This window comes from Ursus arctos, unplaced genomic scaffold (assembly GCF_023065955.2).
Source record: "Ursus arctos isolate Adak ecotype North America unplaced genomic scaffold, UrsArc2.0 scaffold_14, whole genome shotgun sequence".
Lineage (NCBI taxonomy): Eukaryota > Metazoa > Chordata > Mammalia > Carnivora > Ursidae > Ursus > Ursus arctos.
Genome location: NW_026622808.1, coordinates 11,721,695 through 11,749,090, shown reverse-complemented (window position 1 = coordinate 11,749,090; position 27,396 = coordinate 11,721,695). Strand labels below are relative to the sequence as shown.

The window sequence follows — 27,396 nt, the reverse complement described above, 5'->3', positions numbered from 1 at the left end:
TTAGCGGAGCTCAGAGCAGCATCATGGGGCAGCAGATGACACATTGCCTCAGGGGCAGGCACACCTGGGATTAGTCCAAGTCCCATTGTTTACCAGGCGCGTGACCTTGGGCACATTCCTTCTCTTCCCTGGGCCTCAGTTTTCCACCAGTGAGATGGAGGTCAGGGCCTTACACGTCCTATGGCTGATGGTCCCGTGATACTGTCAGAGGCTCTCAGGAGACCACTGAGACTTGCCCAGGGCCACAGGGTCAGAAAGGGCTCTTGTCCTCCCCATCGTCCTGCCCTCGGTGGCCCAGTTTCTATCCAGAGTCTTGCTCTAGAGAGTGCCTTTGAGTTAAAATCCCAGAAAACCCCACATAGTAAGAAAAGCTTCTCAGAGGAGGCCCGCATTTGAAAGGCTCAGAACTCTGACCTCTTCCCCTGCTCTGGGCCTACTGGTCCTAGGAAGGGAGTGCTCCCCTTTCTGGTCAAGAGCTAAAATTGTCTCCCTGGGCAGGGCTATGGCTGAAAGGAGAAGGAATTTTGGTGAGTGGAAAGGGGATCTTGGGGTTGGGCTTCGAGCCATGGTTGTTTCTCCTTCACAGCTGGACGCAGCCCCACAGCTGGGCACTGTCCCCTAGCTGGCACCACCCCGGCAGGGATGAGGGGCATTGCCAGGGCCCAGCCCCAGCCCCACGGGGCTCCTAGGTCCGTGCTGCCCTGTTGAGCGCCTGTCGTCCCAGGGCGCCCAGCAGAATTTCCCGGATCCAGCTTCAAGCTGGGACGAGGCAGCGAGGAACTTTCAGAATGGTCTGTTTCCTGGCCCTCCCGTGACAGTCACCCATACCCAACACACCGAAGCGTATTTTTAGTCACTTTGCAGAAGTTAAAATACACCTCGAAAGGCGCCAAGAAACACCAGCCTGGGGATTAACTCTGCCTGCAGCAGGAGGGTGCCTCGTGCCTCATCACCGCTGGCTACGCCATGACTCACTGTGGCCAGCACTTCTGTGGGATGCACCTGTCTGTGGACTCGGGGTCCAGAGCAGCCTGCAGTGGGAACTGAGCTCCCGACCCAGGCGGGTGGTGTCACAAACCCGGCTCAGCACGGGCTCTGCCACCAGCTGGCTGCATGTCTGTGGTGGGGTCTTTTCCGGACCCTGGGACTGGCCATGAGACATGGGGTACTTCCGGTTCTCCCGGCTTCGTGTAGTGCTAACATTCTGTCCTCAGCACTTTGCATGGGATTTAATTTCAGTCCAAGTCTCAGACAGATGAAGGGGGTGGGTTTGGGGGTGGGACACAGAACCACAGCTCCTCTGAGATGGGCTGTGGCCCTGAACACGGAAGTTACTGGACCACGGTCCTGGGGAGACAGGACGCGCCCTCCTCCATAGCGGGTGGTGACGTCTCAGACTTCCAGACTGAATCTGTCCTCCTCTCTACCCCGGGAGACACACAGAGACCTAGAGAGGGCTACGGGTCTGCCCAGGGTCTTCCTTTCTGGGCTTTGTCCCTTCCCTGGCACACAGCTGGAAGTCTGAAGCTTGGGAGGCCGCATGGGAGCCCGGCTCTCCCTGCCAGGGGCTGCCTCTCGGTGGGGCCCGGGTAGGGTCTCGGCGCGCACACACAAATGGGACCAGGGAGAGGTCAGCAGCTGGATCTGGGTTTCCCTGGGGCGGTGGGCAACGTAGTGGCCCTCGCCTGGCTGAGGCCTGGGGCCTGGGCCCAAACCCCCCACCGGTCACGCTTCTAGGCTCTCCCCAGGCCGGTTCAATCAGGGCGGGCGAGCAGCTCTCCCGCAAGCGCCCCGCCCACGCGCCCGAGACCCTCTCGCCTCTCCCCTGGACGCCGCGCGCGCTGGGCCGGGCCCTCCCCGCGCGCGCCCGGAGCTCCTGCGCGTGGGGGAGTGGGGGAGCCCCGGCTCCTGCCCCCGCGGCCGCGCGGCCCACTGCGCCCCCGTCGGCGGCCCCGGGCAGCACGTGCGGGGCGGGGCCGCGGCCGAGCCGCGCGCCGATTGGGCCCCGCCTGGTGGGCGGGGCCGGGCCGCAGCTGTCAGAGCTCCGGCAGCGGCGGCGGCGGCGCATCGCTGGACGCGGGCCGGAGCGCAGGAGCCGACGGGCCGGCCGGGATGGTGCAGCGGCGGCTCCGCGGCGCACGCACGCACTGAGGGGGCCCGGGCTGGGCCCCGCGCCCCCCGCGCCCCCCGCCGCCCCGGCCCCGGCCGGCATGATGTGCCTGGAATGCGCCTCGGCGGCGGCGGGCGGCGCGGAGGAGGAGGAGGCGGACGCGGAGCGGCGGCGCCGGCGCCGGGGGGCGCAGCGAGGGGCTGGAGGTGGCGGCTGCTGCGGGGCGCGCGGAGTGGGCGCCGCTGGAGTCGCGGCCGCCGACGATGAGGTGCAGACGCTGTCGGGCAGCGTGAGGCGGGCTCCGTCCGGACCGCCCGGCGCCCCCGGCACCCCCAGCCGCGCAGCCGCTGCCAAGGGCCCCAGCGCTCAGCAGCCCAAACCAGCCAGCTTGGGCCGCGGACGGGGGGCAGCTGCCGCCATCCTCAGCTTGGGCAACGTGCTCAACTACCTGGACAGGTACACCGTGGCAGGTGAGCGGGTGCCCCACCCAGCCCGAGAACCGTGACCCTCCGCCTGGAGGTACCCCGGGAAGCCTTTGGTCCCAGGGCCCTTATGTTCAAGCCGTGCGTGGGGTTTCTAAGGGCCCTGTTCTCAGGCACAACTGGACGAGTGAAGCCCGGTGAATCACGGGTCCAATCCGGGGCCCGCCCCCTGCCCCCCTACCCCCGCCCCGCCGGGCCAGGGGCTAAAGGAGTCCCCATCCCTGGAGTAGCCCGCGCGTCCTCGCCAGCCCTTGACGTCCCATCCGTTGTCCTCTTCTCCGAGAGTCTCCTCTGCGTCTCTGTGTTCTCGCCTCCGTGCCCCCTCCCGCCCCAGCCTCAGGTTCCCCGGCCTCTCTTCCCCTTCCCCCAGCCCAGGCGGTCTGTCGGGCCGTAGCGGGTCAGTTCCTTCCTTCCTCCGCCGCCTCCACTCCCCTGCGTGCGTGTGGCGAGTGCGCGCGCCCCTTGCGGGTGTGCGCCAGGGGAGACCGGGTGTGTGCGCGCGGGCGGCTCGGATCTGTGTGTGAGCGCGTGGCTGACAAAGGCTCGGGGCTGCGGGGAGCGGAGGGAGGGGCGGGGCGGGTCCGCTGCGCCTGGGGACCCAGGATGCGGTTTGCAGCTGGCCCTGGCTACAGGCCTGAAGACGCCTCCCCCTACTCTATGGCGCTTGGGGCCTGGGGTGGGGCGCAGGCCACTGGGGCTGTAGAGGGGGCTGCCTCATCCCGTGGGAGCATCTCTGGGAACCAGCCTTGGGGAGGGGGTGGGGATCGATAGCACAGCTAGTTTCTGGTCCCAGATTTGCCCCTCGTGTGCTTGCTGTGTGACCTTGGGCCAGTCTCAGCTGGTGTTTGGGTCTGTTTCCCATTTGTGAGGTGGATGAGCCCTGGGCCCCTGGGGGGTAGGCAGGGTTCTGGGGTTCCGGCGGCTCACTCCCTCTCCCCCAGTTCTCAGGGGTCTGTGAGTAGGGCCCTTCCGTGGCCTGAGCTGCCTCTAGGAGAGAATGGTGTAACCTTGAGAGAAAAGCGCTCTGGCCAGGCTGGTATGAGGGGTTCCTGTGGGAGGAGAGCGTGACTCTACACACGGCACCCTGGCCCAGAACCTGCCTAAGCACAGCTTAGCAAAATCTGAAACAACAAGGAAAGAGAGAAAGGGAAGGAAAGGAAAGGAAGGAAGAAAAGAAAAGAAAAAAGACAGCAGGAGGAATTTTGGACAGACTGTAAAGAGAACTCTGTAGGTCGGGGGAGAGCCCTGGTGTAAACCATGTGGCCCTGGGTCCCCTTCCCTTCTCCTGGCCTCGGTCTCCTCTGTTGAACGGGGTTTTGTGTCAGGTAGAAGGGGAGAACTCTGGTGGGAGACCCTTGTCCTCCTGCTCTCCAGACCCCTTGGCTCTCCGTTCTCTCCCGTTCCAGGGAGCTGGAAGCAGGTACCAGTGGTACCAGTTTCTGAGCTGGGCCATGCCCAGGAGGCTCTTTCTTTGGAATGCTCAGGACGTGCTGCCTGGGACCTGGGAGCTTAGGTGTCACCCTGAAGTGGGGAGAAGTCAGAGAACGTTGGGGACTTCTGTGTACAGATGAGGAGACCGAGGCCCCGGTGCGGTCCGCGTCCAAGATGGCCTGGGAGTGCATATGAGGCTGGCATTAGGCCCCCCGGTTAGCCTTGGCCTGGGAAGAGACTTCCCACCTTCCAGCCGGCACTGAACGGTGCAGCTGCTGGCATTGTAACACTTCACAACTTGTTTTTTTCCGGCCCCAGACCACCCCTCCCTGGTATTCTCAGGGACACTGACTCTGCCAGGGACTGAGGGGAGGGGGTGGGATCCGGAGGTGTGGAGCTTATCTGCCCCCAGCCCTCCTTGGGTCCCAGAGTCAGCATGGGAGCACGAGATAGGAAATTTCGAGTGAATAGGTAAGGGGGGATGGACAGCGGCAGCTAAGAGGGGCGTGGGGCCGTGGGGAGGAAGGCCCGGAAAACCCTGTGCAAACAGCAGCCAGGGCTATGCATCCCTCCCTGTCCCTGGCCAGGGCTCAGGCACCGCCCCTCCCCCAACACCCGTCAACAACGTACACAGATTTCCTCTCCGGATAAGCCTGGCTCCCTCTCTTTATGGCAGACTCCCCCACGCCCCTGCCCCCAAGTTCAGTTTTTAGGAAGATTGTCTCTATAACAACTACTATGGCTTGATGTGCTTGGAGGGGGAGGGCAGGGGAGTGGTCATTCTAGACCTGAGTCCACCTGTTGCTGGCTGGCCCTTCTGGGACACAGGAGGGGAGGCAGACACTGAATTGCTCAGTCCTCTTTAATATTTGGCCCACCTGGCCCCTGAGAACCTCACCTGTGTGGCCCTGGCTTCCTCGTCAAAGAATGGAAGGCATTCCTTTCTCTTTAAATCTGTTCTGTGCCTTTCTACCTTTGTGGTATAGACCAACTCTCTCCAAAAGGAATACCATGCAAGCCACATACACAATTTAAAGATTTCTAGGAGCCACATTGGAAAAGTAAAAAGAAATAAGTGAAATAAAAACATTTTATTCAACCTGCTATATCTAAATATTTCACCATGCCATCAGTATAAAAGCTATTCATGGGCCATTCTGCTCTTTTTCTCATCCTGACTTTTGAAACCTGGTGTGTAACCTACAGTTACAGCGCCTGTCCGTGGGGACTGGCCACGTGTCAGGCAGCAACAGCCACAGTGGCTGGGCCCACTGCCGTGGGCAGCACAGACGATGCCAGGGTTCGAGTCAGGCTCTTCAGCTTTCCAGCTGGGTGACCTTGGGGGTGTCCCCTGAGCCTTCCAGGTTACCGCTTCCTCCTCTCCAGCTCCTGGGTTTGTGGAGTACATGAGGATGTTTCCAAGCACCCGGGCCAAGCAGACCCCCGGGAGAGCTGCGCCGTGTCCACTGCCTTTCCCTCCCCCGTGTCTCTGCAGCCCCACCACGTCTGAGCCACACGGTCCCTTTCAGGTCCCTTTGAGAACCCCTCCCTCCCTTCGCCACCAGGCCGGTCTCCATCCTGGGAACGGTGCGCTTCTGCCTCTGCCCTAGTACTCCCAGCTAATTATGGCCTCTCCTCCTCCCCATGAGAACCCCCTGAGGACAGCAGGCCTCAGAAGCCGGCCAGGAGGGCCCAGCCCTGGCTTCGGCTTTCTTCCGGGGCTTGCTTCAATGGGATACGAGCAAAGTCACCCAGAAGCCACCTCTAGATGCTTCAGTCCATCTCCTGGCGCGGACAGAGGAGGACAGGCACCTATTGGAGCTCACACAGTGAGAGGAACAGGACCGGGACCGCCCCGGGGCAGTTTTCTCTCGGTGGAGGTGGGGAGGGCGTCCCCTGCTTCTGGCTGGGGCCAGAGCCCTCCGAGTATATGAACTTGTGCTCAATTTGGGAGAGGCAGTTTGAGGTCCCCTCAGGCACGTGGCTCCTCCCGTGGCCCCCACCGGCCTGGCAGCCCCCCAGTCGCCACTCTGAGCCCAGTCACGGCTGCCAGCTCAGGAGAAAGAGGGAGCTCGTCAGCTGGGGGCCTGGGGTCCTCTCTCCCCAACTCTGCCTCCTGGTGCCGGTGCCGGCTCTGGGTTCCCACTCCTCCATCTGTAAAATGGAAGCCGAGCCAAGGGTGTAGGAGGCATCGCTCCGCTCCTGGAGCCGGGCCCAGCTGGAGGAGCTGGCACGGGCCTTGCGCGGCGTTGGAGAGTGGCTCTGGGGAGCTGAGACCCTGCTCCGACCTCCCTGAGCCCCAGTGTTCTCTTCCTCTGACCCAGCCGGTGGCGGACTGGGTGCTTAAAGTTGGGCCATGCAGGGGCTGGTGATGAGAGGCAGAGCCCTGCCCTGGGGGAGCCCTTTTCTGCCAAGGAAGCTGAGACTGGTCTCCATGGCAACTGCTCACTAGCACAAACCCGGGAGAGCTGAGCACAGGGACCCAGCCGGGCACGCGGGCCTGGCAGGACACCTGAGCTGGGTACAGGTGGGGGCTGCCGGCCTGGGGCTCCTGGCTCTCATCTGCCTGCTGGAGTCTGTCTGGAGCTGACAGGGGGGGAAACAGAGGCCCAGGGCCTGGCCCAGGGTCCCCTGGCTGGGAGGAAGCCAAGTCAGGCTCCCAGCTCTGGGGCTGTCTTCGTGGATAAAGATGGTCAACACCGCCATTGCCCTGCCCCCTCGGGTGGCCTTGTCCCCTTGGGTGGCCCGGCCCTGGCCACCGCCACGTCAGCACTAAGTTCTGCCGGGCGGGGTGTCCCAGGGCCACATTCCAGAGGGCCTGTCTGGCAGGCCGGCAGGCAGGTGAGCGGCCGGGCGGCCTGGAGTGCCAGCGCCCCAATGACTAATCGCCAGCACCCGTCCCCGCACCATCCGGCTGTGCTGCTGCCTGTCACAGGAAGTGCCCTGAAACGCGCTACCTTGGTCTGCGGCCCAGGGCGTTACGGGCCAGCTCCTGCCTTGGTTTCCCATTTTGTGAGGGGCAGGAAGGACGGAGCCGCTCAGAGGGGAGGGGCTGCTGTCTTTTCCCAGACAGGAAGTGGCTTTTGTTTCTACCTGGGCGTGGGGGCCTGAAGTCCTGCGCCCGGCCTGGCCGGCCAAGGAGGATGAGAGCAAGGGAGACAGACAGCCCTGGCGTGATCCCCGGGCTCCCTGCGGGGCCCTGACTGTCTCCCCACTGAGCTTCCTGTTCCTGGCGGTGCCAGACCCGCTGTGTCACCTAAGGCAGAGTCTGACCCTCTCTGAGCCCTGAATGCACAATCGATGATTTTGTTGCTCCCTTTCTGTGGCCAGGATCTTGCTCCCAGGGGTCCTGTGAGGCACGTGGTGCCTTTTGCACCGCCCCGCCCTCCCCCCCCCAGCTCCGCCTGCACCCTCCTTCCCCGGGACAACCAGGCCAGTTCCCCAGTGGCTGCAAGCAGCCGAACTCAGTCTCCCCTGCTGGGTCTCAGTGGTGCCTTGCCCTCCTTCCAGAAGGCTTCCCCAGCTCTGTGGGCTGAGCCCAACTCCCAGCTTTCTACCACGTCTTTCAGCACACCTACCCCGTTTCGAGGGGCTGAGCTCCGTCATCTGCGTGGCCCTATAGGCATGGGGGGCTGGCCCAGCCAGGGCCCTTGTCGAGCGGCTGAGTGGCAGGGTTGGCTTGACCCGGTCCTGCCTGACCCCAGCCCATCCTTCTGGGCTGAGGGGCCTGGTAGGTTTGGATGACCCTGCTAAGGCCCAGGCCCTGTTGCTGGGGCCAGTGCTGCCCTTCTGTCCCCACCATACAGCGAGGTGTATGGGAGGGACATGGGGGAAGCGGTCAGGAGGGGCCCCATCTGCCCCGCCCTCAGCCCTGGCAGAGGGGTCTCCTCGCCCCCACGTGGGCAGAATGGCTCCTGGACATTCAGGAGGTGATTCTCTGGTCTCCTCTGTGGGCTGTGAGGGCCTGGCCCTCTCCTGGCAGCTGGGAGGCTGGTGAAAGGGTCCCGGGGGAGTTGGGTGAAGGGCAGAAGCAAGAAGGGAGCAGCAGGGAGGCACCAGGCAGAGCTTGGAGGCTGGGGCTGGGGGTGGGGTGGGGAGGCTTCCCCACAGGTGTCCCTCTGCCGCCGTGGAGACCGGGCTAGGGTCCACGCCCTGCAGACGGCTGGCTCCATGTGCTCCTCATGGTCCCTTCACCGTCAAGCACGGATTTGCCAAACAGGGTCCTGGGAAGCAAGGAGCGCGATTGGGCTTTGTAGACTGTCCAGGGCTGCACCTGGGAGGGGTGCTGTAGCTTGGTCACTCGCTGTTTCTCGCAATCATAAGGGCAGTTGGTGTGGAGGTGGCAAGGGGCTGGTCCCAGCCAGCTTTTTGCGGCCTGTTGGATGAGGTGGGGAGCACGGGTCCGCTCCTGCCTGGCTCTGCGGCCTCTATCCCGTGTCACCTTCTGAATCTCCGTCTGCCATCTGAGAGGGTGGGCGCGGCTGTGGGTCTCGGCCACCGAGGCAGTGCACGGGGAGGGAGCAGCCCTGAGGCCTTATCTTTCCCCCATGCCCCGGCCTCATCCTAGGTCTGCCGGTCAGGATAAGGGTGGCCCCGGTGGTCTTGGGGAGTCCCTGAGCCAGGACAGGGCTAGGGGCAGGGGCGGGGGGGGGGGCGCGTCAGGCAAGGAGTGGCTGTGCAGAGCCCCCAAATTACTAAGGCCGAGTCTGGTTCCAGGAAAGCTGGCCCCAAATGATAGACTAGAACCACGGGACAGAGGCCAGGCTGCCTTTCCCCGCCCACTCTGGGCACTGAGACTTGGTGGGAGGGGTAGGGCTCTGAGCCCCGGGGGTCCAGGCTGGACAGGGGTGTGCTCCTTTCTAGGACCTGCAGAGAGGGAGGGGTGCGCCAGCTGCTGTGCTCTTTAGGGGCACAGGCTTCGAGTCTGGGTCATCTAGGGAGGAGGCTCTGGGGCTGGGGGCCTCCACCTCACGGTCCCAGTGGAGATGACCGCCAAGCCGTTCTGACAGTAATGACCCAGATTTGTCAGGCGACGTGGGGTAGGAGGGTTGGCGTAGGCAGGTGTATGCGTGACCAGTGTGGTGGAGACTTAGGGCACATGCGGCTGGGACCTACGGGGGTCCTAGGAGCTGTCAGGTGGGCAGTCAGAGCAGGGACCAGATGCTCCCGGAGGTCACTCAGCTTCCCCCAGCGAATGGCGGCGGGAGGTGGCCCCACGGAAGCTCTGGAGCAGGTTAGAAGTGAGCGTACGTGAAGGCTGGTCCCGGCCTTCAGGGACTAACCTTGGCCAGTCCCCTCGAGTGGGGGCGGGGGGTGCCCGCAGGGCCAGCCTGTGGCTTGCAGCCCTAGCTTTCCAGAGCCAGGTCAGCAGAGCCAGGCCCTCAGGCTCCTGTAATTACCGGGGCGGGAGCTGTGGCTGAGCGTTGGAGCAGGGGTGATTCTTCTAGACTGGGCCAGCTTGGAGGCCTCCACAGAGGACCCCGTCCCTTTGAGACGGACTAGCCAATGGCAGGCATGGCCCAATCCTTCACATCCCTAGGCCCTGTCCTTCCAGCCGTCTGTCCCATTTTGGAGAAAAGAACAGTGACGGGGGAGCTCGCCCTGCTCTCTGGTCATGGCCTGGGGCTCCTGCCCCATGAGTTAGCGATCACTGATGGTATTTTATAATATTTACTGATTATCTGCTATGTGCCAGGCAATGTTCTAAGCACTTTATACACATTAACTCATTTAAACCTCACAACCATATGAAGCAGGTCTTAAAATTAAGACACAGAGAGGTTAAGTAACTTGGCTAAGGTCACACAGCAGGGTAAGTGGAGAAGCCAAGATTTAAACCCAGATGGTCGGCCTCCGGAGGCCATGCTCTTGGGAATTCAGCTAAGTTGTCTGCTGCTCTGAAAAAGGCAGGGTGAATGTGGGGTGATGATGCCTGTGTTTGGGGGAGTGCCCAGCCCTGGCTGACAAGGCAGGAAGAGACCTCAAGGTCATGTCGCCCCAGCTTTGCATCTGAGGCTGGTCTGGGCTGGGGCTCCCAAGGTCAGTGTGATTTCCTCTTCTCTTTTGGGCTTGGTGAGGCCTCGGTGATAGCAGGTCAGGACCGGGACCTGGCTTCTCTGCGGTCTCCCGGGGGACCCGCCGTGATGAGGGGGGACCGGCTGTGATGGGGGCGGCTGTGATGGGGGGGACCACGAATATCCGTGTCCAGCCAGCTCTCGAGGTTACAGACACCTCTTCAACAAGAGCTGCAGAGGCAGGGGTCGGGGGGCAGCCCCCGGGAGACATGACCTCAGGTCTGGGCCCTGGATACGGGTGGAGGTGGAGCCCCCCCCCGGGAAGAGGGCCCGGCTGTCGTCGAGGCTCCCGGGCCGGCAGGTTGTGCCACGCACCACACAGGGGCCTTGGGCTGCCAGGCCAGTGGCTTCGAGTCACCCCGGCAGCGAGTCAGTGCATCCCGGGGTCTCACCTGGGTCGTGGTGACCTCCCACGCTGGAAGTCTGGGCTTTGTTGGGGCGGCCGTAGGGAGTCCAGGTAGCGCTGTGGTTGGTAGTGTTCCTGACCAGGGGTCGGGCCAGTGAATTTGGAGGAACTCACGGGTGACTCAGTTCTCGCCAGAGTTGACAGCCCCAGGCCACGGCGTCAGCTCCTTGAGCCCAGAGCCCAGGACGCAGGGAGAAATGGAAAATGCGCATGAGGTCAGGCTGCAGAAGGGATGCTGGAGCCCCAGGAGGAGGCCGGGTGGCGAAGAAGAGGGGCTCTCTGGGGCCCACACATGGGGCTGCGGGAGGCGAGGGGGCTCTGGGCTGGGGAGCACCACGTGGCTGCCCTGGGAATGGGGAAGGGGGCAGGGTCGAGCCTCCGGGGGTCTGGTTTCAGGGGAGTGATGGAGGGGAGGACACTGAGTTTTTGGGGGTCTTTTATGAACTTCAGCTGTGAAGGAGGGACCGAGAAGGAGGGGCAGGCGGAAGGGGCAAGTCAGAACTGTTTTCACCACTGGGGCGAGAGAGGGGTGTGCACATCTGTGAGCAGAAGGCAGAAGTGAGGCCCAGGCCGGGGGTGCCCCAGGGCCCAGGAGGCAGGAGGGACAGCTGGCCTTGGACAAGAAGCGAGACCCTTGGGGCTTGGGAGGGGTGTAACTGGGGGTCAGCAGGGGAGCACATTCAGACGCTTCCGCTACTCCAGAACATTTTCTTGGGCCCGGGAGGAGGCCCCTGTGGGGATGATCCTGGCTGTGGGTCGGGAGAGGCTGGACTGGCAGTCGTTGCCATCGGGTGGCTGGGGGCTGCGTGTGGGCTGGGAGCCCCACCTTGCACACCCCAGGCTGGTGGAGGGACTTGGCCTGGGCTGTAGGAGGCTGGTCCTTGGGGGGAGGCCCGTTCTGTGACCCACCAAACCTCAGCCTCCAGGAAAGAGGCTAAAAATAAGGCTGTGGTGGGAAGAAGGGAGGGGTGTGTGGGCCCAAGCCAGGCTGGAACCCAGAGGAAAATCCGAGACGACCGGCAAGCCGCTGTGACACATGCTTCCCGAGCCAGCGGCCCGCAGATCTCACCGCCTGTGGCCGTAGCCCCTTCCTGCCCCGTAAGAGGGAAAACAGCCCCTTACGGCTTCAATGAGGCCCTGTTCCCAGGGAAGGTTCTTCCTGGAGCTCAGGCCGCGGACACAAGCCTGGGCTCCGGGGTGCTGGGGTCCTTTGTCTTGGGGTCTGGCCTGCCCAGGAGTTCCCAGGATGTCCATCTGGATGTGGAAAAATATTCTTCCCCCTTCCCAAGAGCTCTGTGTATCAGAGGAAGTCCAGGGAGGCTTCCTGGAGGCAGCGGCAGACCTGCGGCCTTGAAGAGCTGCAGGGGGCAGAGCACGACTGGTCAGGTAGCTAGGATGCGCCTGGGGCAAGAAGCAAGAGTGTTTGGATTTGCTGGGGACACAAGCTGTCTTCATGATGACCGTTTTGATATGGCTACCCCTCTCCCCAGAGTGAGCCCCCTGCCCTCCTCTTGGCTGTGGACAGGCTCCCATTGCGCACGGCCCTGGGGGAGTCCTGCCCTCCTGCTACGGCCCAGCTGCACCTGTCCCTCAGCACACCTGACGTGTGCCGGTCTCTGCTCTGGGTTCTGCAGATGACCTGCCACCACCCTGCTCTGCAGCGGCTCCTGCTGGAGGGGGATGCAGCGTCCACTCCCCCACCCGTCTGTCCACGAATGGCCTCTGTGGGCGGGCTGGGTGCCGGACCCTGGGCTGGGGGGCAACAAGAGCAAGGGACATGCAGGGGCAGAAGAACACGTTTTGGTTTTTGCCGACGGGCCTGGTTTCCAGCCTCATGCCGGACCCTTGTGTGCCGTGTGACACAGGGAACGTGGGGTCGAGAATCCTAGGTAGCCACAGGATGGCGGGAGCCTCTGCAGAGCCTCACCCAGCCCTTGGACCTTAGCAGCGACTGTCACTGCTGGCTTTTAGCTCCTAGCCACGGTGCACCCAAGGAGCGGGTGTCCGTGTCTCTGCGTGTCTTCCCCGTAGAACTCATGCACCCTCATGTGACAGGTGCCAACGCAAGAATGGACAGGGGAGCGTGCAGGCACCTGACTTATTGAGGGGAATGGGAGAGGGAGAAATTGGGAAGACTTCCCAGAAGAGGAGGTGCCTGAACTAGTCTGGAAGGAGCAGCTGGGACAGCACAGCCCACGGGTGGGCACTTGGGAGCCATGAATAGTCTGGGAGGCTGGAGCATGGCAAGGGGGGCAGGTGGTGTCCTGAGAAGTGAGGCTGGCGGCGGGGTCGGAGGGGCTGAACCCACAGCCCATGGCCTGGTAAAGGCCAGGGTCCTTGTCTGAGGCACTGGGGAACCACGGGAGACACTGAGGGTGTGAGCGAGGGAGGGGAGCGGAGGCCCCGGCTCAGACGTGGGCGCGAATGGGCTGCGGGGCTGGAGGTGAGTGCAAGTGGTTCTCCACAGTCGGGCCCACAGTTGGCCCCGCCATTGCCATCCCCATCCCATCGCAGGCCCGGGACAGGCCCCAGGCTTCCGCCTTCCGGGCACGGCCACAGCCCGCCTACGTTATTAAGTCATTAACTGGGCCTCGCACAGCCTCTTCATTACGGTAATTATGGTAAACGCACTCGGCATTCACAAGGAGGAGGCCAGTGTCTCTCGGCTGTCAGGCCGCGTCCCAGGAAATGGCTCTCAGGGGGACAGCCTCGACGGGAGCCTCCGGCAGGCCTGGGGGGACAGTCTGCCCGCTTTCCTGCTGTATGACTTGGGGCTGGCTCAACCCCCTGTGCTTCAGTTTCCCTGTCTGTCCGGGGGTAATAGTCCCGGCCTCACGGGGTCAGGCTCCGCAGGGTCACGCAGGGCTTGAACCAGTAAAGCAGTCACGGCTCTGAGATGCGCACCAGGTCATCATGATGAGCTCTGAGGGTCCCCCGAAGGCAGGCCTGGTCCCTTCCTCAGTCCCCAGCATGGGGAGCTTCTGGGGCAGCCCCCCCCCACCCCGCTCCTTTCTTCCCTATCCCTTCTCCGTGCACATGTGCGGTGTTCCGGGGCCCAGCCGCCTGCTGTCCTCAGAGATAAGCAGAGCTGGGGGCTTGCTTAGGAGCCTGGTTGAGCTCTGGGAGAGGGGAGGGAGGTCCAGGAGGTTGCTGGCCCCCATGTGGCCATGGCTCTGTCTGCCCACGGTTGTTGCTGACATCTAGTTCCTCTCGCTGTGTCTCCCCTGCTCCGCCGCCCCCCCCCCCATGTGCCAAGTCCTGATGGGAGAGCAGAGATGGCCAGGACTTGGGAGAAGGGCAGGCATGGCCTCGAGGGGTCCCCTTCCCCCCAAGAACCCTGGAGCCCTGCCTGCCTCCCTCTGCATCTCAGCTCTGGTGTCAGAAAAGTGGGGGTCCTGGTGATAATCCCGAGGACAGCTGGGTGAGTGAGTGCACGTGCAAGTGGGTACGTGTGAGCGCTGCCTGCCACCCCTGTGCCCACTCCTTGGCTGGAAGGCTTCCTGGCGGCTCTCAGGGGCTTTCTGGGCTCCCCAGAGGGCAGGGGGGGGACACAGAGTTCCAGGCTGGCAGGTGCCTGGTGACCACGGAGGAGCCCTGCTTGTCTGTGCCTCCGGCCCCTGCTGTGGCCGAGCGAGGGGCTAAGACCCTATCCTGGGAGTGAGCACGGGAAGCCCAGTGGGGGCAGCATGGCAGCTCAGTCTGCAAAGTCCCCCGTGGCCTGGCCAAACTGGGCAGGGTGGCGTTCTGTAGATGGGGCCAGGTTGGGCCCTGCCGGGTGGGCAGAGGCCTGGGCTTGGCTTTGGGGTCTCCTAGGAGGGCTGAGGGGTAGGGGAGGCCGGACATCACACATACGCACCCTCTGTCTTCCCCTCCCAGGCGTCCTTCTGGACATCCAGCAGCACTTTGGGGTCAAGGACCGAGGCGCCGGCTTGCTGCAGTCAGGTGAGGCCCGCCCCCCACCCTCCAGACCCCCCACACCGGCTGCACCTTCCCTGCTGGTCTCTTGTGACTCGAGGGAAAGAACAGGAGCTTTGCGTCCACATCTCTCGGTTGTAGCTCACCGAAGACTCCCTTCCCCAAGCCCCTACCTCTCCTCTCGTGACATAGACCACTAACAGCCTGAGGGGGCAGTGAGAGAGTACAGGGGTGCGGCCACGGCCCACGGCCCTAGGGCTGACCCTTCTTTTGGGTCCTGGGGCTCCATCTGGACCCGGTGGCCCAGGTTCCACCCTGAGGCTGCTGGACGGAGCACCTTAGCTGCTGGGTTGGACGGTGTCAGCAGAGGCTTGGTAACCCTGTCTCCGTGGCAACCCCCCTCCCGCCCCCATTGCTTCCATCACCCTCAGGCTGGGAATCCTCGCTTAGATGTCAAAGCAGGAAATCCCCTCGGTCATTCCCAGGGCAGGAGCCTGAGAGCCTGGGTCATGGGCTGCTGCTGGGCCTGAGGTCCTCTGCCCCCGGGCTGGGCAGCGTGGCGGGCCGTGAGCAGTTGTGCCGTGTCTCCTTTGTCCCTGGCCGACCCCCTCCGTGGCCCCAAGCTTGCCGTGCGGCCAGGGGCCCGGTTCCTTTGGCCCTGGAGTCCATGTGGCTGTGAGGCCCGGTCAGATGTGTGGGAGGAAGTCTGCATGGTCCGCATTCCAGTGCATGAACCCCTTCCCGGGCCTGGGCTCCCCGGGGAGGGAGGGGTGGAGGGAGCCGGCTCTGTCCAGGAACCCGCCTGACCTGTCTAGGTGGCATTCCAAGGAGGGCTGTGCCAGGCCTCCGCGCCCTGTGGGCTGCTATGTCACCACCAACCGCACACCCTGCAGCCTGGGCTCCTTCCCGGCTGGGCTCTGGGGCTCAGAGAGACGGTGTGATAGCTGCAGGCTCAGCCCCAACAGACAGCTGCGTGAGCTGGGACGAGGGGCAAGGCTGATGTGGCCAGCCCCTGCCTCTGCCCACATCACTCCCCCCAGAACATGCACCCGAACTTGTCCCCTGGCCCTTCCCCCTTGCTGGGCCTCCGTGCGGGGCCTGAGCCAGTCAGCCGTCCCAGGACAGGTGCCTCCAGCCTCCTGGGCTCTGAGCACATGGTGCCCGCCACTCAGCCTGGATGAGAGAGTTCCAGCCAGGCGTAGCACGGCAGAGGGAGGCAGGAGAGAGCCCAGTTTTCCAGCGCCCCCCCCCCTGTGGCCCCTGAGTCACTGGGGACCCGGCCGGCTGGATCTCATCCCCTCCTGGCCTTGGCCTTGCCGACTGACAGGGAGCCAGGATCTGCCTCAGCTTCCACCACTCAGCCCCCACCAGTGAGGGCAGGGCCAGCACAGCCTCCCGGGGAGGGTGGGAGGCTGTGAGGCTGTGAGGCTCTTGGGGCTGCTATAGTTATGTCCTCGGCCACCTTCCTGGCTGAGAGACAGACAGCACGGCAGCCCCCACGACCCCTGGCGACCTGGCTGCAGGTGGACAAGAGAGCCACCAGCATCATCCTCCCCGGTTCTTCCTCCTAGAAGCCCCCTTTGAAGGAAGCCTTCCTTCCCAGACGAAGGGGCAGAGGTCAAGAGGAATGATGACTTGCGGGCCTGGAAAGGGGGTCTGTGTAGGCCGTCCTCGTGGCGTGGGGACGGCACGCAGGGGGCCACGGGCTTGGAGAGGCCTGTTCCGGGGCTCTGAGCTTCCGGCGTGTCTGTTCTCAGGGTGGGTGCCTCTGGGCTGTGGTCTCTCAGAGCCCCTTACCCCGTGGCCTTCACCCTAGCACCTACCCGGGATGGCCGCTGGAGCCTAGAGACCAGGCAAGCGAGACCAGGATGTGACTCAGTGGGCAACCAGGCAAAGCAGCTAATTGGCCTGGGCCCCAGGCACCTGCCTCTTCCCCAGCCCCTGATAAGGTCGGAGCCAGGTGGAGGGCGCCGGCCGGGTGCTGCTGTTTGCCCAGATCAAAGGGCGAGGCTGCGAGCAGGGTTTTCTGCTTTTTGTGGGTGCCAGGGGCTGCTGTGCCCAGAGACGGGGGGGGGGGGTGGCTGAGGGTCAGGCCTGGGCCTGCCCCTGCCGTTTCCCCTGGGACCAGATCTTGAGAGCGGACTTGGGTAGAGCCTGCCTTCGGCAATCCCCTTGCAGATTGCTGCCAGCCCAGAGCCGGGCCCGAGTCCCTGCGGGAGCCTCCATGATGACAGCTCTTGCTGTCCTGGGAAACCAGGGGCATCCAGAGCCCACACCCAAAGGGCGGCTGGTGCTGGGCCTCCTGCTGGCCAGGCCCTGGGCTGGGCTCTGCCACGGGCTCTGTCCCTGCATTCCAGTGGATTCCCTCTCTCCGTGGGAATGGAGAACGTGTCCAGTCACCACCAGGCACAGGGGGCACCGTGGGGGCCTGGGCATTGGGGGGGCGGGGACGGCAGCAGGGCTGCACCTGGCTCTGCCCGGTGGCAGGTGGATAAGAATTCCCCGAGGATGGGACATTTGAGTGGGGCTTTGAAGGATGAGCTAGAGTTTGTTCAGGGTACAGGTCGTCCAGCCCGCCTCCTTCCTGCACTCCGAGCTGGATAAAAGATGCCAAGAAAACACTGAAATTACATAGCTGAACTCGAAAGCCCAAGCTAGCAGGGGAATTCCCAGGTGCCAGACGCGGAGAATTGAACCGAAAAACAGGAATGGGCGCTGGTATTAAAGACGAGTGGTGCAGAGCGCCTGGGGTCCAGTATCTGCCACGGGAGCTTGTTACGGTATTTTCAGTGTAAACATTTTTACGATGAAAAATGTTAAATAATACGTAAAAAGTAGAGAAGCACGATGAAGCTCCACAGAGCTCTTGGGCCCCGTGTCCAGGCTCCGGGGTTTCTTTGCTCTGAGGGGGGCCCGTGCAGCCTCGGCTTCCAGCGTCGCATGGTGACTTGGTTTCCCCCCAGAGCCCGGGCAAGCTCCCCGATTTCTGCCTGTGCCCCCAGGCCAGTGGTAGTTTCTCTGTCTGTGGGAGGACGTGTCTATCTGGCTCTGGCTCTGTTTCCAGGCCCTTCCCCACGTAGGACCCCGCGGGGGGATCTAGAGCTGCCCCTCAGGGGAGCCTTTGGGACCCGGGGCCTGTGTGGGACTGCGATGGCAGTGCCTCTGAGGACAAACTCAAACCGAAAATGAGCAGAGTCCCCAGGGAGGGTGCCAGGCGATGCTGGAAAATGGGGAAACCGACCCTGAGCGAGTCCGGGCAAGAGATCTGCCTTTAGGGCTTCAGGGCTACGCAAGCTTAGTTTCTCGAGGTCCATAGAAAGAGCAGAACTCACAAGACAGGAGCAGCACCTTCCCGAGGGAGAACAGGGAGCTGCCACTTTAGAGACTTCAGTTCAAAATTCTGGAAGTGAAAAGTGTAAGCACAGAAATTGAACAACGAAACGATTAGACCCAGTCAAAGAGAAAATTAGCAAATCAGAAGATGGGTCTGAGGAAAGCAGCAGGTGGGGGAAGGGGAGCGGGAGTGAAGGCTCCGGTGACTGGAGGATGGCGTGTGGGGGGCAGCGGAGGGCGGGGAGGCTGTGCAGGGGGCAGGGTCAGCTGCCAAAGGCATCTGGCTTTCGTTTGGGGTAGCGGGGAGCCAGAGAAAGCTTTGGGGTGGGCGGGTCCCTGTCAGACATTCCGGGGCCCAGCGTGGTAGTGGACGGGAGAGGGGAGGCAGCTCGGGGGCTGTGGTTGGAGTGGTCACGAGGATGTTCCAGAATGGGGATGGGGGCAGAGTGGGGACAGAGGACAGAGGAAGAGCCAGCTCAGACTGAAACCAGACAGCAGCTCTGCTTTGGGGTGCTCTCCTTCTGGCCTCGCTCCCTCCCCACTTGGTCCCAAGGCTGTAGCCAGGCTGCCCCCAGGGACTGTGCCCCTGGGGCCGTTCTGTCCCATCTCCGTGAGGCCCAAGGGGCCAGCCCAGGGCTTCTGTCCTGAGCAGTGGCAGGGAGGAGGGGTTCCCATTCTTCCTGCGGGAAGTCTGCGTGCGGTGACGGGGCCAGGCTGTCCTGGGTCCTCCCCATCATCCGGCTGCCTGGGCGTCCGTCCTCCACGTCCTGTGGGCAGAGCCTGCCTGAGTAACCCTCCCTGCCCACAGGAGATGGAGGATGGTAAGTCTCCCCAAATAACAGTTCGGCTAGATTTGGACTTTGTAAAAATAGCCCTGGTTCAACTTAGGCTGGCGGGGGGGCTGGACCTGAGCTCCAAGGCCACTGTGCGGGAGCCCAGGGGTCCCTCAGCTGCTCCAGCTCCAGGACCATCTTCTGGGGTTAGGGCTGAGTGCACCCTGAGAGGGGCTCGGCAGCCCCACGGGCGGGGTCAGAGGGGAGCCCTCAGCAGGGTGGTCCTGGACGCCTGGGTGTGGACCCCTCTGCAGGCCGCAGAGAAGGCCCTCAGCCAGCATGCTGCCCCTGGGGCTCAGGAGACTGGGCAGCCCCTTACTGACCTCTCCCCAGCCCTGTGGGGCAGGGGCACCACCCATCCCACAGAGAGGCTCTCGAGGCCCTTCCCCCTCTGCCCTGGCTCCCTGCCTGCGGGCCCCATTGTCCCCGTCCTGTGGCCTCAGCACACGTGAGCTGCTGAGGGCTTCCCCACACCCGGACCACAGGATGTCCTCGTGTGGGAATTGCTGGGAAAGCCACCGGGCTGCCCAGAAAGGTCTCCTCCAACAAAGACTGCAGGGCTGGGAGTGGTGGGCAGGGGAAGCTTCTAGCCCAGCTGTCTTTATTTCCAGCAGAGTGGCTGCTCGCCCCATATGCCTCTGCACCCCTGCCAGGGACCGGGGTCCTCTGCCATTCCTTCTGCTGGGAATGCTTTTCCTTCTCTCCCTGCCCTGAATGTGTTCAGGCCCCCAGGCTGGCCCGGACAGGTCCTCTCTCTTGTCTGCCTCGAGCACGGGGCGGGGGGGGGTCCTGCAAAGACGGATCTATCGCTGTCCATCCCGACCCTGGACACTTTTGTCCCCAAGGGTCCAGGCTCAGGAGTGTCGCTGTGTCCAGTGGCCCAGCTCTAAAATGGGATGATGTGGTGGAGCTCGGTTGGGGCCAGGCAGTGAGGACAGGATGTCTCTGCTCCCACAGGAGCCTTACCTGAGGTCCTGGGCTGCCATCCTCTCAGATGGGCCAGCAGAGAGCCAGGGGTCTGCTCCGCTGTGGGGAGCAGGTGGGTATGGCCCAGGGCAGCTCTCTCCTTGGACCTGTCCACCCTCTCTTTGAAGGGGGAGAGCGGACATGCTGTGGTTGTCCATGGGCTCCTCCAGCGCCTTCCCCTGCTCTGGCCTGGCCCACCTTCCTGCTGTCCCCCTCCCCCACGCTGCAGTCTGTAGTGTGATTTAGAGCGAGGACCCTGGAGTTAGACAGATGGGGTTTAATGTCTGGCTCAGCCACCTGACAAGCTGTGTGACATCACGCCTTTCGGCCTCTGTACCTTCCTGTGGGATGAAGAGACTAGTGAGGAGCAATGAGGTGACCGGTGCTTAGGTCCCTGGCGTGTGCTCGGACCCGCCGACGGTAAGCGTTCCGTAATGACAGCTGAGGTTCTTGGTAACAGTAAGCACCACGCCTCCTTAGCCTCATGCGGTATTGCCGATCAGACTTGTGATTTACAGTGTATAGTCCTGGTTTTAAGTAGGCGCATCCCGGTAAACTCCTATGCACCCTTCAATGCCCCGCTCTGATGTCACCGCCTCCATGACGCCTCTCTTCACTGTCCTTGGCCCTCCTTGCTGGTTTCCTGGCACTTTAGCCCCTTCAAACTGGGCAACCCATGGACAGGGGTCACTCTGACTCTGATTCTTTTTGCCCACCCCACCCCCCAGCACAGAAGGAATGATTCTTCTTCCTCCCCTAATATGTGTAATCCTGACGAGACCCACATCCTGGTCTGATCTCAGGCAGGTCCTGGGAGGCAGGCCCAGCAGGAAAATTCTTTTTCTAAATATGAGGAAGTAATTTCTGTGTTGAGTAATCTAAACAAGGGCCCCGTGTTGACGAGGCCGCGGGCTCTGGGCGGGGCCTGGTGTCAGGCACCTTGCGCGCTCTTACCCCACACTCCGAGCAGCCCCGGAGTTGCTATTTTTATCTTCCTTTTTCGGATGAGGAGCCTGGCCCGTGAGAGGCGACAGATTTTCAGGAATCGTGGGAGCTGGTTACACATGACCATTACCAAAAACTAAGTTATGGAAACGCAGAGCTCAGTGTCTCACGGTCACAAGCGAGGTGGCGAATGCTCAAACTTCGTCACTCGCTGATCACTGCATGGCGCTCGGCCGTCACCTGTGTCGCCGAGGCTGTTTGCCGCCCCTGCCCCTGTTCGGCGGGAGTGTGCGTGCCGCGTGTGACCGCACACCCCCTCCTGACTCAGTGGCCTGAGGTCAGCCGTGGTGGGCGTCTTCACGCCACGCCAGCTGGCAAACCCCCGTCGGGGCCCCCGCCACCCTCACCCCCAGTTTCTTGGAGAGCCAGTTGTTAAACATGGATCAGCACAGCACTGAACGGAGGAACAGAGAGGTAGTGACCTGCTCGAGGTCACCCAGGTGGGAAGGGACAGAGCTGACTCCGAGCCCAAGCAGGGTCCCTGGTGCCCAGATCCATGCCCCTCGATGCTGGTTCTGCCCCAGGCCCCTGTGCCCCCAGCAGCCTCACACTCACCGTCCTGCTCACCAGGACGAGGGGAGACCGTCACCCTCCTCCAGCCCAGCCCTCACCCTCGGTCACCTCGTCCATGCCTCCTTCCCGTCCCCTCTTTCTTTTCTTCCCGCCTGCCGGCATCAGGTCTGAGGGAGAAGCCAAGCCCGTGTGTGCGCTCAGCCTGGTGGTCAGAGCCCGGCCAACTGGCCACCTCGTCTGCCCACCCTCGGCCTTTGTCTGGCCATCTGCCCGTCAGCTGTGGGACGGCCTTCCAGGGGGAGCGGACTTGCCCCCTGACCCCTAGGGCCTACCCTGCCTTGCTGGGCCTCTCTGTCCCACCTGGGGCCCCAAGGCCCCGCCTGTCACTGGCAGTGGCGTCCCCACAGAGTCCTCGGAGACGCTGCCGCTCTCTTGTTCTATAAGGGCAAACCCAGGTCGTGTCCCTGCCCTGCTCGGCATCCCCCAGCGTTTTCCTTTTCAGCCATGGAAACCACGGTCACCACAGTGGGCTGTGAGGCCCTGCCCCATCTGGCCTCTCTCCTCCGTCCCTCTGCTCCAGCCACTCTCCCTCTTTGCTGTTCCTCAGCGATGCAAAGCATACTCCTGCCCCAGGGCCTTTGCACTTGCTGTTCTTGCCCCAATATTTGCATGGTTTGTTTCCTTAGTGCCTCCAGGTCTTTGCTGAAGTGTCACCTTCTCTGACCCTTCGGTTTGAAGTCGTAGCATCTGCTTTGTCTCATACACTTATTTCCCGTCTCCTGTTTCTGCCCTGTGACCCCCCTTAGCCCTTGTCACCATCTGACACACCACAGTTTGCATTTTATCACTGGTTTCTTCTGCCCAAGAGGGCAGGAATTTTTGTCTGTTTTGCGGAATGGACGAATAAGTGAAGGAACAGAGACGGTGTCTGCAGGTGTCGGTGAAGGGTCTGCTGCGAGTGAGGGTGGAGACCTGGGGCTCCGGGCCCAGTTCTTCCCTGATGTGCCGTGTGACCTTGGGCAGGTCCCTTCCCTCGGTGACCCTCTTTCCCAAGTATAATAAGGAGAGCAGTGTGAGGGGTACAAGGAACGGGGGCTCCGGAGTCAGGGGATTGAAGCGCCACGGGACTTTTGCTGCCAGCGGGGCCTTGGGCCAGTCTCCTCCCCCGACTTCTGCGAGATGGGGTGGGGTTGGAGCATGCCCACGATGCCAGGGGGTGAGCTCCTGGCACGGCTCCTGGCGTGTAAAATGCTCAACACATCGATCTTCACTGTTTGACGAGTCCCCCAAGGGCTCGCCCCCTGGACAAGCGGGGCCCGCAGTGAAGTGGGGAGGGCTGCAGGATAGCCCTCCCCTGGGCCCAGGCCTGGCCGAGGTGGGCCTCCCGAGGCTGGCTCCTCTGCCCCTGGCCCCAGCCGAGGGTTGTCCGCTGGACCCTGGGCTCGGGCCGGGCGGGGGAGGTACCTGGGCTCGGGCCGGCCGCGCGGCCCCGGGTGCAGCCGGGGACCCTGCCCCCATCACGCTCTCCCCTCCTGCACAGTGTTCATCTGCAGCTTCATGGTGGCCGCCCCCGTCTTCGGCTACCTGGGCGACCGTTTCAACAGGAAGGTGATCCTCAGCTGTGGTATCTTCTTCTGGTCGGCGGTCACCTTCTCCAGCTCCTTCATCCCTCAGCAGGTGAGGCCCGTCGGGCTTCCTTCCCGGCATCCGTGCACATCCCCCCGCGCGTCCCGCTCCCTCCAGCGCCGGCTACCTCGCTGACTGGTCTTCATCCACACTGGGCTTCCAGCCTCTTTGCTCGACCCCGGGCGGCGTCTTCCAAGTGCAGTGGGATGAGGGGTCTCGGGTACTTTGTAAGCTGGCTCTGCAGACAGGGAGGGCCTCCCCGCTGCTGGCCCGAGCCGGGGAACTCGCAGGCGGCCTGTGCGGCCTCCTCTTTCTGAGCTGCCTCTGATTCTGGGAGGAACAGCAGAACCAGTCTGGTCTAGGGGTAGGGCCCCGCCATCATCTCGCTGTGTGACCCCAGGTGAGTCACTACGCCTCTCTGCGCCTTGCACAGTTTGCTCCTTCGCTGGTGTTTTTTTAAGTCAACTCTATGCCCAGTGTGGGGCTTGAACTCATGAGCCCGCGGTCAGGAGTCACGCGCTCTACTGACTGAGCCAGCCGGGTACCCCGTACAGTTTGCTTTTTGTCCAATAGCCAGCTGACGGCTCGGGTCAGAGCCCCAGGGCGGCAAGCAGCGCTTCTACGTAATGATGTTCGGGGTCTGAATGTCCCAGCTGCTGTCCACGCAGCCCTGTGATCGGAGCACCCCCGTTTCTGCAGCTGTGAAATGGAAAGATCTCAGCTCGAAGGTTCGCGGTGCTCAGACTCCGGAACGTGGCAGGGTGCAACAAGTCAGTGTCTATTCTTTCTTCCACGAGGCCGACATGTTGCCTTGAGAGGTAGTGAGTTCCCATCACTAGGGGTGTTCAAGCAGAGGAAGGACATCTCGTGGTGCTTGCTGTGGAGACACAGGAAGAAGGAGAGAAGACCGGATCTGTCCTCAAGGAGCTTTGGGCCTCAGGCATAAAGGGAAGAGCGTGTCGGTCCTCGGGAGCTCGCAGGCTGGAGCGTGTCGGTCCTCGGGAGCTCGCAGGCTGGCTGTGGGACGACGGGACGGGAGCCCCCACGTGCACAACCTTCACGACGTGCAAAGTGCTGGCAGTCCTCACTGAAGGGAGAGCAGTCTCTCGAAGCCCATGGGGTCAGGGAAGGCTTCCTGGAGGAGGTGGCATTTGAGCTGGGAAGGCAGGACAGGGAGGTGAGGATAGGCAGAGGGAGCAAACCCATGGAAACAGTAATGGTGGGGTGTGTGGATGGGTCCCCACACCAGGAGAGTGTTTTGGCCGGAAAGGAAGGCAGGCACCAGGTCATGGGGAGCCTCGAATGCCAGGCTGGAGGGTCTGGTCTTCCTCCTGAGGGCAGGGGTGAGTCAGACTGACATGGAGTGGAAGAGGCTGGAGGCAGGGGCAGAGGGACCAGCAGGTTTGGGGTACAACTTCACGGAGGACAATCAGGCCCAGGTGGGCTCCAGGCCACCATCAAGAATAGGGCATGGACTAGAAGCCTCTGGGCCCCTCTGGGCCTTGCTCTGCCCCTGGCCAGGCCCCTGGTCTTCTGACCCACGGTGCCACTCCTGGGATGGAGCCGTGAGTCCAGGACCGCCGTGCTGGTGGGTCTGAGGGTGTGGGCAGGCGGGCGGGTGCAGAGAGACGGATCACCCCAGTTGTCTGTGGCCTCATGGCCCTCACAGTCCGAGCCCCACGGGGGTTCTCGACGGGCCTGGGCAGTGTGATTCTGAAGTTGACTTGGCAGAGCAAATGCCCAGAACAGCCAAGAACGTGGTGAGGAATGACCGTGGAAGGGCCTTGCCCTGGCGGTCCCCACGGTGTGCTATTCTAACCCAAACAGTGGGCCGGCCGTGAGCCCTTTCCGTGGCGGGGGGGGGCAGCGTCGGGTGACAGGTGCACTCGGGCAGCATCGCCTGTCCCTCTGGGTGAAAGCTAAGGCGTATTTCAAAGTAAGTTCCAGGCAGGTGAAAACAAAGTAGAAAACAACGTATAAATATCTAGAACTACGAATTAGCAAGAAAAAGCCAAATAACCCGGCAGGAAAGTGGGCAAAGGGTGGTGAACGCAGCCACTCCAGGAGGAGATGGTGCTTGACTCCAGTCGCCAGAGAATGCAAATTGAAACGGCAACGAGCCGGCGTTTCACACCCATCAGATGGGCCACAGCTAAGCGAGCTGCAGACGCCAAGTGTTACGCAAGCTGCCGCTGACAGTGTGACTTGGCGGGGCTGCTGCGGAGGGCGAAGCGCCGGGATTCCGCAGAACCAGCGCGCGCGTCCCTGCCGCCGACTTTGAGGCGCACTCCCCAGGGAGGGGCCCCAGCCCGCGGACACGGCCCACGCGTGCCACGGCGCTCGTGAAGGTCTCGTAAGAGGAGAGGCGGCCTGCGCGGCGAGACCCTGGGCCGCAGGAGCGTGAAGTATATCGACGGCAAGCGGCGTCCACGGGCTTCCGGAACACGCGAATGAGGGCACAGCGAGCCGCGGGGCGGGAGGCACGGCATGGGTCCTTTGGGGTGCACGTGTTGAGAGCGTGCGGGGGACGCGGTGCTGCTGTCACGCGTGTGCAGGACAAGGTGGGGCCGCAGCGTAAGGGAGGAACGGTGTAGCGGTTCCTGGGGGAGGCGTGGGAGAACGAGGAGATCCGACATAGCGAATGAGCTATTAGGGAATATCGTCATCGTGTTGGGGTGGGGCAGGCCCTTCTGAGCAAGACGTGCCATCCAGACCCCATCACGGGGACACCACCAGGCTGGACAGCGTCGGAGAGGACCCCACAGACAGAGTGGAAGGCAAGGTGACCGGCACTGCTCGTCGCGTGTGTCATAAAGGGTCAGGGCCCACGATACATAAAAAGCTCACAGAAATCAAGACAGCCCAATGGCAAAGTAGGCAAAGGCAGTGGGCAGCTGAGCCCGAGAAAGGGGCGAGGTGAGGAGGCGGGGGACACAGACACGGAGGTGAGGCGCAGGGCTGGACGGGCGATGCAGGGGGCGGGCCCGGGCGGAGAAGGGCAGAGGGAGAGAGGGAAGCGGGAGACCGGAGGAGGGCAGTGTGTGGGTGAAGCTGGCCGGATGGCCGGTCAGGGTGGGGCCGGGGAAAGATGACCAGGCCGGGTTCTCAGGCCCTGGGCAGCTGGGGGGACGGAGGGGCCGGGTCCACATCAAAGGGGGAGGACCCTTGGCAGCGGGCACGGCCCCACCCTGCTCAGCTGGGCTTCGCTCTTTGATGTGTGTGTGTGTTGGGGGGAGCACGGAGCCCACGGGCTGCCCTGCCTGCTCCTCATGCACACGGGGTCCTCTGTGCTGCCAGGGTCAGCCCGGCTGCCCTGCCGGGGGCGGGGCCAGAGCCCAGGGAGGAGGTCTTGCCCTTGTGGGGGGCAGCGGAGACACCGAGGGGCCTGTCTGGGCCACACGTGCAGCTGTTGACCTGTAGAGCCGTGGCCAGCACCCCGCCGTGGCCGGCGTCAGGCCCTGCCCGCTGCCCGGGCTGCCGGGCCCGCGGGGGCTGGGCCATGGCGTGGGTACCGAGGGTGAACCCCACGTTCTCCGCCCCTCCCGCAGCACTTCTGGCTGCTGGTCCTGTCCCGGGGCCTGGTGGGCATCGGTGAGGCCAGCTACTCCACCATCGCCCCCACCATCATCGGCGACCTGTTCACCAAGAACACACGTACGCTCATGCTGTCCGTCTTCTACTTCGCCATTCCGCTGGGCAGGTGAGCGTCCCCACACACGTCCCGCTCCCTGCGCCTCTGCCGCCCAGACACGCGGGGGCCAGCCTTGGAGCAATGCCAGCAGGCGGGGTGGGGGGTGGGGGTGGATGGCCTGCCTTGTAGACCGGTGGGCGCCCCCGCCCCGCGCGCGGCCTGACGGCGCCATCCCCTCCGCAGCGGCCTGGGCTACATCACGGGCTCCAGCGTCAAGCAGGCGGCCGGAGACTGGCACTGGGCCCTGCGGGTAAGGACACCCCGGACCAGCCCTTGCCCCGGGTCCCCCACACACTCGGACAGGGCCTCGGCCTCCAGGTCCCCCGAGATTAGTGCCCTGTGGCGTCAGGGGCCCGCGCGGACAGGACGAGGGACGCCCTCCCACATGTCAGGACATTCCCGGTCTGCGATGGCATGTCCTGCTGGAGCCTGGCCCTGTGTTAGGGGGAGGCCGAGACGCGACCTCGGCGTGGGGGCCCCTGGGGTCTGGAGCCCCTTCCTGTCCTAAGGGAGGATTCAGGCAAGTCTGCCAAGGCCCCAGGACAGTGCAATCAGAGGAAACAGAGATCCCCAGTCTCGCGGAGGAGCGGAAGCTTAAGACAAAGTGTTTTTTCCTCAAAAGCAGGAAGGAAGCAGCCTCCGTGGAATTTCTTGATGGGGGGCATAGAGAGGAACTCCCCCGCCCATGGGCTCACGGCCCTCAGCGGCGGGGGGGGGGTGGTGTGGTGGTGGGGGACGGGCCTCCCTGCTCTCCAGCGGGTGAGGGGTGCTGTCTCGCAGGCTCTGTTCCCGACCTTGGGCTGCACCTGGGGAAGACTGCGTGGGTGGGCCCCTCCCGTGGGCCCCTCCCCCTCCCCCTCCCCCTCCCAAGCCGTAACCTTCCTGCTTATCATCGGGAAGCATCGCACCCGCCAGGCCCTCCCCAGGCCCCCTCGCCCCCTCCTCATCATGGGTTCAGAGTCGGTCCCTCTGCTTCCGTCCTTGCCGTTCATCATCCGTCCTTCTGGTTTT

At 63.3% G+C, this 27,396-nt stretch overlaps 1 protein-coding gene across 3 annotated transcripts in view; it reads left to right on the top strand.

The window, feature by feature from the left end:
• The first annotated feature begins 2,114 nt into the window (after positions 1-2,114).
• SPNS2 (SPNS lysolipid transporter 2, sphingosine-1-phosphate) overlaps positions 2,115-27,396 on the top strand; it is a 30,791-nt gene continuing 5,509 nt past the window's right edge. Inside the window, exons 1-5 of one of the 3 annotated variants that reach the window (XR_008959043.1) lie at positions 2,115-2,580; positions 14,380-14,445; positions 22,609-22,745; positions 26,243-26,394; positions 26,569-26,635. Coding sequence is in view for 1 of the 3 variants with exons in the window: in XM_048226843.2 (XP_048082800.1) it covers positions 2,211-2,580; positions 14,380-14,445; positions 22,609-22,745; positions 26,243-26,394; positions 26,569-26,635 (792 nt within the window). In the remaining 2 variants the exon portion in view is untranslated. The remainder of the gene's footprint in view (positions 2,581-14,379; positions 14,446-22,608; positions 22,746-26,242; positions 26,395-26,568; positions 26,636-27,396) is intronic. The other 2 variants (XM_048226843.2, XR_007191747.2) reach the window with 2 other exon arrangements.